Source organism: Monomorium pharaonis, chromosome 7 (genome assembly GCF_013373865.1).
Source record: "Monomorium pharaonis isolate MP-MQ-018 chromosome 7, ASM1337386v2, whole genome shotgun sequence".
NCBI classification, from domain to species: domain Eukaryota; kingdom Metazoa; phylum Arthropoda; class Insecta; order Hymenoptera; family Formicidae; genus Monomorium; species Monomorium pharaonis.
This window is the reverse complement of record NC_050473.1, coordinates 13327406-13337603: the sequence shown is the minus strand read 5'-3', so window position 1 is coordinate 13337603 and position 10198 is coordinate 13327406. Positions and strand designations below refer to the sequence as shown.

The 10198-nt window shown below is 30.6% G+C and overlaps 1 protein-coding gene and 1 long non-coding RNA gene across 6 annotated transcripts; one reads left to right on the top strand and one right to left on the bottom strand.

The window, feature by feature from the left end:
- Positions 1-76: 76 nt before the first annotated feature.
- Positions 77-3965, bottom strand: LOC114255736. Of its 5 annotated transcripts, none has more exons than XM_036289388.1 (4): positions 3690-3960; positions 2888-3181; positions 2215-2549; positions 77-959 (listed from the first exon to the last, which is right to left on the bottom strand). In XM_036289388.1, the coding sequence occupies exons 1-4, from the start codon at positions 3736-3738 to the stop codon at positions 939-941; spliced, it is 699 nt and encodes a 232-aa protein (XP_036145281.1). In that variant the 5' UTR covers positions 3739-3960; the 3' UTR covers positions 77-938. The 5 variants fall into 5 exon arrangements, with proteins under 5 accessions (XP_036145281.1, XP_036145283.1, XP_036145282.1 ...); XM_036289390.1 differs by having other exon boundaries at positions 83-1738; XM_036289389.1 differs by having other exon boundaries at positions 86-1628; positions 3690-3959.
- Positions 3966-4174: 209 nt separating this feature from the next.
- LOC118646453 lies at positions 4175-8505 on the top strand. Its single transcript, XR_004964029.1, has 2 exons — positions 4175-6600; positions 6955-8505. It is a non-coding gene; the product is annotated as an uncharacterized LOC118646453 (long non-coding RNA).
- The last annotated feature ends 1693 nt before the right edge of the window (positions 8506-10198 follow it).

Genomic DNA, 10198 nt, shown 5'->3' with positions numbered 1-10198 from the left:
TATAATCGAATTATTATATTCTTTAATGAAACTTTTAATTTTACTTTGTAAGTAACAAAAAAAATATTGACTTTGCTTTTATAAAGAGAAATGTAACTTTATATAAATACTATTTAATCCTTCAATTATATACATGCGAATTTGTACCAGCTGTACTTTATATGTAATTACAGAATTACTAGACACAAGAACTAATTCTATAGTGTTGCTACCTGCTCGTAAAAAAAAGGGGTTCAACCCTACACATTCCATTTAAAAGTTCAATGTCAGGATCTGTCGATTCTTTGAGCAGGCCACTATTGGATTTTAAATTGGTACGAATTTGTAAAATTGACGTGATTTTTTCGGACCCAAATATAATGCGAAAAGTATTAATTTTCATTTGTACTAATCTTTGAAGGTATTATACATAAATTAGGGTATGACGGCCATACGGAGAAGAAGATGGCCAATAACTATAATTTCTCTAATAATTGCTGAATAATGTATTCTTGTAATTATTTTCAAAGATAATCGATATTTACCGTAGTTTATGTGCAAATAAAAGGCGGTAAAAAATATGTGCAATTGAAGAGTTAATCTTCTGATCAATTTACTTACATATCTGGGAAAGTAACTATAACGTAATCAAACTCAAAAACGGTAAAAAATAAAACTGTTTATGATACGATATAATATATTTATTCATTTAATCTGTTGCGAGAGGAGGACTATAATCAGTATAAATGCAACATGAAACGTAAGGATAAGTACTTGAAATCGTTGTTATGAAAAAATTTGTAATATAATTGAACAGAAAATAGCAAGAAAAAAACAATACGTGATATATTTCGTAAGTCAGTTTAGAGTCACAACGCGATTGTTCAGCTTGCAAGTGCTCCAAGTGGAAGTTTCTGAGTGTAATTGAACGAGAGCGATGTCGTAAGCCGAGAGAGGACTTACGTAAAGTCTTGTAATGTCTGTAACAAGTTTTGTAGCATATCATTGGTTTTTCAATGTATAGCTTTTGATCATCATGCAAAATTACATAACGCATTCTAATACATCTCTTTCAATTCCATATTCTCATTTTTAAAATAAAATCTAATGCGTCCTGAGATTCAATAAATAATGATATTTGTAAGACCGAATAATGTAATTGTTTTATCAGATGACAATACAGATATTGGAATACATTATTCTGAATTCATTATTGGAGTATGTATATAGCACATGACTAATCACGATTATATGCATCACATTCTATACATTGTTAAATTATTAACAAATATCGAAGTGTAAACAAATGATACAATTTTATACAAAGCCAGTTTTCCAATACTTTTACTACAGCATAATATTATAGAAAACAGAGATAAAATAGAAAGTGCTCTTTCTATAGAAGTTGCACTTGGACGCTTAATTTCAAGAAACTATAATTTGATAATATCAGTTCTCTTTGTCAGTTTCATTCTCGTCGATGGATAAATCCGAACCATCCCCTTTTCAGCTTTCTTTGTCAATTGTTCCTCATCAGATTAATTTGATCGATTTTTGGTTTCCTTTCTATATCGCTTGTGTGAATATTCTTTGGATCGCTTTCATCCATTTCGTAATCGTCCTCGACAACCTCTTCAAAATTCTGCGGGCTGGAAATTCCTTTGACCGTTTTACCGTGTTTCTAGACTTACACTGTAGTTTACACTTTCATAGTGAGAATACTCTGAGCGATTATAACGCTGGATTTTAATTATTTCGCCTAGCAAGGAGTAATTATGCGAAGATAAAAATAATTATATTGATCGTAGGAAACAAAGTGTCTATTATTGAAGAAATGTGAACTATATAGATAGACATATTATATACATCTTTTTTTCTTTTATTCACATTTTGCTGTTTTTCTAAATTGTTATTTAACTAACAAATTATAAATAAGTAAATATATCTTATGTATTATTAGCATACCTACACATAAATTTATGAATTTACATTTACTTTTTTTACTTTTGCTTCGAAATCTTCTTCAACTTAAGAAGAAATTGAATCACGAGAATAAATAGAAATAGTCTCTTAAATTTAACTTTCCCTTTGTCGCTTTCTTACTTTTAATCGTGGTGATTTTTTTTCTTTGCAAATTGTAATTGACATAATTTTTATAGGTTTTTTCTTGAAGTTTTGTAATCAATATATAGCAAATTATATGTTATTATGCAGATTATTATGTTTAACCATTACCTGCTGTATCTTCTGTTTTCTACTACGAGATTTTCTGCTTTTTCTTCTTCTTTTGCTCTTATAGCGCATTCTCGAACCGCTTCTTGATTTTTGATCTTGTTTGTGCCTTTTTTGCTTTTTTCTTTGCTCTTGGAGTTCTTCGAGCCTGGATGGAACATCGCGATTCTTAGAGAAAGCCATGCCACAAATGTTGATCTTGCTTCTTCGTGAATCGCTTCGCATCAAATCTGAGGACACGCGCAGAATCTTGTACATAGAATTCGAAGGGATAAGATAACCAGAATCAACACCAAAATTCAGCGCTTTTCTCACATATCTTTTTGCCTTTCTTATATCTGTCGAAAAAAATGTAAAGAAATTACTAGTTATTATTTAAACAAAAATTTTATATTTAGATATAGATAAGTTGCAGCTTTTATATATACAGTATAATAAAGTATATTTTATATATTAAGTGTGTTGAGTGTAATTTCACATTACAAAGCTTGTTATGAAAATCAAGTTAAAATTAATATTTTATGTATTAGGTCTGCATGCCAGTTATAGAATATCTGTAGAAATAATAAACGTCGTAGAGTGTTCTTTCACATCTTTTAACTGTTATATTACCATTGCAATGTATAATTTATGTATTGTATTTCTATTTGTAACTACTTGATTAAGTAATGCATACCTTCGCTGTTTACACAGTTTTGCAAAGATGAAATCGGAAGATTTTTGGAAACAGAACATCGTTTGACATTGTGCAATTTCGAAATTCTATCACGATCTTTACGCCGTTCTTGCTTTATTTTAGAGCCCACATTTTGTCCAGTTTGCAAAGAATCTATGATTTCTTTAACACGTTTCTTTTGGCCGCAACAACGACACTTGCTTACAAAATTACTGTCTGTATTGTCAAAATCTTCATTTGCAATAAGGAACTTGTAAACTAACTCAGGAATGTTTAGCTTGCGACGATGGTACTCTTCAAATTATATTATAGTAAATAAATAATTTATTTTTATAAATTTATTTATTAAAAATTGTTTTTATTCTGTTGTAATATTATACAATCATTCGAGAAATTATTAAAATATTAAAAATGTATTGATGCACGCTAATAATAATAATAATTTTCACATCACATTTATATATATTATTATTTCAACTAAAAATGTGAATAAAACATTATACTTTATATATGTACATGAATGATGAAAGATTACATTTCAAATACAAATTAATAAAGACTAATGTTTTATTTAATTAAATAATATAATAAACTATGCAATGTACAGACACATGAAGCAAATATTTAATTTAGAAAAGCTTTTTTTCTTATATAATATATAATTATTGCAAATTAAAATTAGTATATGATATACTGTTAGGTTAGATTAGGTTAAAATATACACGAAGATATTACAAAAAAAAACAATAAAAAACAATGAAGATTTTGGTTTCTTAATGCGTTGAAATAATATCCCACTTACTCGTTTCTTGGTGGTTTCCCGCATTTTGATGCTTCTTTATACGAGCCATTTTGAGGTTACTGTTAGTTCCGCTACTTTTTCTGTTCACAGGCAGCGTTTATTATTATCATCTAAGTGTTGAACATATATCAATTATTTAAATTTTCTCGATAATTAGTAGTTGATCAGCTAGTTGACGTAAATTTTGTTTGAGATTATTCCAGACACTGAAGATTAAAAAGATAGAATGAAAGAATTGTCTTCCATCGGCATTTATTTATCTATCTTTTTTTTAAGTCATTTGCGATTATCATCCAAATAATCGATTAATTACAAAATAGTTTTTAATAATTAATCTGTTCTTTATAACTGCACTGACTTGCATTACTGAACTAATGCAATAAGTTAGAATAAGAAAAAAATGTACTTGTCTTATTTTAAATAATTTATTGCAGTTCAGTGCAGATATAAAGAATAGATCAAATATTTTTCAATTCTTTAATATTTCGGGATAGGAGAGATATATCTTTTAGTTTAATTGATAATGTATTTAATATTGTACTATTATTATACTCTTATTAATATTGTAATATTACTAATCTGGTTTCTTTTAATTAAATATTAGTTACGTTTAAAAGTTCTAAAATAACGGCATGATTTTGAATGAGCTAGAAAATATATAAATCACTCAAAAAGCACTAACAATTAACATATATGTAACATATATGTAATGATCCGCTGTGACCATTTATTCGCCTATCTCTACTTCATTTGTACTATATTGGCTACATTCAGCAGAAAAAGTGTTATAAAATTCCAACACGATTAGTTAATTCTTTGGCTAAAGAAGCCTATTAATAAGAGCTCTTATTTCTATTATTAAGAGCTTTTATTACCTAGACAATGAAAGACACAATATTGTTAAAAGTTGCAGAGCAAAGCTTATCGGAGTGCATATAATAGATCATAATGGATGCTTTAGTTTCGATGGAATATGATATATGCAAATAGAAATAAAATTATTGTAATATTGTATTGTTCCTTGATTCTTTTTTTATTGTTCCTTGATTTTTAAATTTAAATTACAATAATTTTAAAAAACATCTGATGTAAGAAATCATCAACGTTTAAATTACTAATATGAATTCAAAGAGTATAATAAAACATATCAAAATCGTCTAAATTGCGTTTTAAATCTCTTATAATGGTAATCGTCCATCGCCTAGCTTTTCTCCGTTATCTTTTCGTTTTCTTGAAATGTCTTCTTTGGCAGTAAATTTGATCTTGTTGCAGGATTCCTGCTGCGACTTTTGGAAATCTGAGTTTTCTGTTGAAACTAAAATTACAATAAATTTCACTTACAATTATATATCTAACATGAAGAAGTTAAATGTATAAAAACAAAGAATGCGTAGTTAGTAAATGTTAATGTAATTAATGCATTTTTGATAATTTAGGAATACTATATGTATCATGTATTTCATGTTTTAACAGTATTCTATAACCTAAAAATTTATTGTAATTATTAATTACAGAGTAGTTCAATGAGAAATGATATTTCCAAGTTAAAAGAAAACCGATAAAATATCGAGAGTTTATCTACTTATGCTGAGATTATCGTGATACAAAGATGCCGACTATTGCAATAAAACGTGACTTACTGTTCAAAGCATTGGATAAAACATATTGTAAGTTACATTTTTTAGTGATAAAGTTCTAAATTGTAATATCAATAAGGTTGATTTAGGGAATAAACTTTATTTAACGGAAGAAATCAGTTGCAATAAAGCGATTAATTACATTAGCATTGAGTACGTGATCGCACCTTTTTCATCATGCATGTAGAATAATGATTACGAGATGACAGTTGCTGCTACCAACTAACAAGGCACCGAGAAATCTCAATCGCAGCAGTTGCGGTTGCAAAGTGACAACATTTAAAAGGTGAAACAAACTCTGCAATTGTATTCAGCCTTTCCGTAATTGACGTACATTACAATATACATTTAATCTTGCTACTTATTTTAATGATACAGCAAAAAGAATGTGTATATAAAGTTAAGGAATTTTAAGTTTGCATTAAGTTCGATAAAACGAAATGCCTCTTGCAACCAGGAAGAGGCTAAAGAGGAAATTTAAATAACAGACGAATAATCAATCATGATTGTAAGATGAAAGATTGAAAAGGCAGAGACGTCCTCGATTAATCGCTGATCATTTTTAATTATCCATAATATCTATGGCCATGCCTATAATACCGATGCATATTACACGTCAAATATTTTGGTAAAAAAACTTGCTCAAGTATCTATATCCCTTTGCTTCACAGTGATAGCTAAAGAAAAAAAAACGAATGCTGACCATATAGCCTGATATATGGTCAGCATTCGTTTTTTTTTCTTTTTTAAGCAAATTAAAGTTTGCATAGAGGTTCAGAAGAAATCTTCCTTCCCACGGGTACGACCTTGTCGTGGTGGGAGGGCTCAGTACCCCGAGGGCTTGAATGCCTGTGGGGGAAGCTAACTGTACCCATTGCACTTATTAAGTTTGTTTTTTATTCCTGCACTGCTACACTAGTGCAATAAGTAAGAATGAGAAAAAAGATATTTGTCTTATTCTAACTTATTGCACCAGTGCAGCAGTGCAGGAATAAAAAACAAACCTATTACGTCGTTGATCGTAAAATTGTGGTTCGTCGCGCCGTGTTAACGCGGTTCGGGAGTGCCGACCGATTAAATTGAAAACGAACCGTAGCCGGCTCGTCATGTCGCGCGTTTGCTTCGGGAGTGTCGTTCAAGTAAATGGACTAAAAGGGCTGTCTAATTAGTTCTACGCGCGATCGTAGTATATTCAGTTATTCGCGAGTGTCCTGTGCAACAAGAGGAGGAGGAGGCCTGAGAAAGGCATTGGGCCCCGGCAGAGCAACTTTGGGGTGAGTATTATTATTTGCATAGAATTATTAGTTTTCTTTCTATTCAATTTTTCCTTGATAAATTATAAAGAATATAACGTCACGTAAAGTTTTACACAACTTTAATTTTATAAACTCTTCGTTTCTTTCGAAAAATATTAATTATACAATGATTATATAAATAATCGAAAAATAAAAATTTTAGACCCGTAACAATTATCTCTCATCTAATATTAATAGTCGCGAGCTCTGTTTTAATTTGAATTTAATTTGTACTTAATGAACACAAGTACAGAGTTGCAAGTCGTTTTTTTTCAATATTAAATGGTTATTTTTGTCGTGGTTTAATTTAGACTTTGCATTTGTTTGTTATAGAATCATCGTAGCGACGTTGCTGAATATCTCTGCCGCTGCGCATCGGTCGGTGAGTGATGAATAAACTTTTAAATTTGGGGTAATAGATCTGTGACAAAATTTTACTTCAAATATAATGTAGAAATGTTTGCTATAATGCTGCAATAATAAATAACATTTAGATATCATATTTATTTCATGGATCTATTGCTTTAAAGTGGATTGACTAAAACAGATCAGGATTTAACATTTAATCCTGAATGAATGATATACATTAACTTATCATGCATATTTAATTTATTAAATAATTTTTTTTCGACGCCATTGCAGTCTCGGCGAGGGTTAGGTATGTGTTCAACATCATCAAATATAAATTACAAGTATAATAAAAAATATATAATGTATCTTGCACGTATGCGCACAATTAGAAACTGCGCGCCGTTTCGTCTTTGATAAATTCCGTCAAATAACTAAAATAGAATAAAATAAATGCCGATCAACTAAATTTAACTATAAACTTGAAATGTTTTAAACTCCCTTTTAAAATTGTATTTCTTTCTGGGGTAATAACAGCCGCTATAATTAATCATACAAATAGGTAGAAATATTAATATATAGAAATATGTAAAAAATAAATAGGTATTAAAAAATAGATAGAAAACGGATAAGCAGAATACTCTATGTAAATAGATATACGAAAAAATTATGTAAATGCTTTTTTTAATTTTATAGAAACAATCTGTGTAATTAAAAATTATATAATTGTTGTTGTTATGATGTTATGTAATTAAAAATTATATACTAATGCCCGATATATTACAGGAAATCAGAACATGATATACGATAATACATCACAATTTATTAAATTAGCATGTTAAATTTATATACTTTTCACTTTATATTTTCTAAATATTTTAATGTTTGTTCTTAATTTTCTTCTAATTTTGTTTCTAAATTTTTATTCTTTGTTTATATCTTTATTCTTCAATACCAGAATATTTAATACAAATGGTGAATTTTAATATTGTTGTATTTATTTCGTCGCTTTTATGTAATGTGGTGAAAATATATTGTAAAATGTATTGTAAAATATTTTATAATTTGTAATTTATTAATTTTATTTTTAATATTTAATATGAGATAAATTCTAACTTATATAAATTGTAATAAATATATTGTAAAATTATACTGTATTCTTTATGCATTTGCTGTAAATTTATTTTACTATGTTGTATTATTGAATTATGTAACAAAAAATAACAATAAAATAAAGAAAACACATTTAAAGAAAGAGGACCGTCGACTAAGAATAGACGGGGGTGGTGGTGGAGGTAAAAACGGATCAACTCTACAGGTTGATCCGTTTTTACCGAGTAAAATTTTAATTAGAAATTACATTAAAAACATAATCTTTAGTTAAGAAAATGTGGTCATTTATCCTGTAAAATTTCATTTGGTAAAAACAGATCAAATTTAACCAAAATATATTCAATCACAATAATATACGGTAAAAACAAAACAATTATTTATAAAAAAATTTACATTGCTTTTACTCGCGATTATCGACGAACAGAAAAATAAAAAATAAAAAATACACATTTAAAGGAAAAAGGACCGCTGATTAAATGTCGGCGGGAGTGGTGGAGAGCCTCTACAAGTAGATTTGTTTTTACGGACTAAAATTTTAGAGAGTTAAAATTCTCTAATTAAAATAAAATCTAACATATATATTTTTATTTAAAAATGAAATGCAAAGTCAAGTTTAATCAAATTAATATAATTTACCACATTTGATATAATTCACATATTTATTCACAATTAATCATGTTTCTCTGAAATTTTTACAATCATGTGCATTCATATTTCAAATTTGTTTTATGCAAATGCGCATAATCGTGTTTTTATAAGTATTTATAATGCATTAACGACACTTTACCGATATAGTAGGGAACAGACTCACAGACACAAATTGCATGCGTGCTCATCAGAAATATAGCTTTGCAACTGTGTAAAATTCTTCAACACGATTGATTCTTTCCTTATTTTCTGCGAGAAATGCATAAACCATCAATCATATAAAAGATCAATTTTACAACAGTTGCAATAAAGTTGCTTTTTTTGCTGAACGCAGCCATATATTAAATTGTATTATCTCTACGGGTTTTCGTAGACATTGGTTATGTAGTTCAAAGTGCACGTTTTATACACGTTGAGGCGCTGACAGACGGAAACACTTGAGATGACGGAATGATCTCAACTTCTGAACTTCCGACTTCCGAGAGTTCCGAGTTCCGTTTCCGAGTGAGTTCCGAGTCGCTACGTCGAATCGATCGAATGTAGCAGAGTGCAGTCAAATATACAACCAGCAAGTTGTTGACAGCAACGTTAGTATATTTTTTCTGTGCGCAGAGGCCACAACCGAAAATGGATTTATATCTTAAGGGTTCCTTCTTATTATATGTAGCATTATATTAGTGTATGTACAGGGGCCACAACCTGTATGTAGTACAATTAATATAATGCTACATATCACTGATATAAATTTTCAATATATTTGTCACATCAATAACGCCATCTACTAATAAGAAGGGAGTTGACAATGGTACTCAGAGGCGCTCCTCTCGGGCTCTTGACACCCGCTCTGCGGATTTTTTGGGCTCGGGGTCGGGACGCGTCCTTCTCTTGAGTAGACCTGATCGGCGTTCTTTCGATGTGACATTGTGTCTGAGATTAACTCGGACTAAGTACACTAGACCAACGACCCAGTCGGAGCAGGAGTAGTTCATTAGTCTGTGGCTGAACTGCTCTGAGCTCTTATTCTAGGCGTACGTGGCGTCCCTTCGGGGAGAGTGCCGCAATTGCGTCTATACTGCAAGTTGCCCGAAGGAGAGCTAATGTAGTCAGAGAGTAAGCATGTACTCTCGCTCTCCTAAGGAAACGTGCCCTTGCAGCGAAGGTTTAACAGCTGTCCTGGCTTTACGAAGTCCAGTGCGGCGGACTGGTGTTCGTTGTTGGGATCCACAGATCCTAGTGGCCTGAGAACCACGTCGTATGGGTGTCACGGAGGCTGGACGTTCCTTTGGGTAAACTCTTGAGGGGGTATCATTGTCGGGGAGTGATGCGCAATAAAGACCTCTCGTAAGGTCCACTAAGCCTCTCACGACCAAGTCACCCAGCTACCTCCTCGTGGTAACTCCGGTAACGCTCCGATTCGTCGGGCGGCTGAATGCTGTGGTGGCGCTTAAGGGCACTGGGGTTGCGAGTC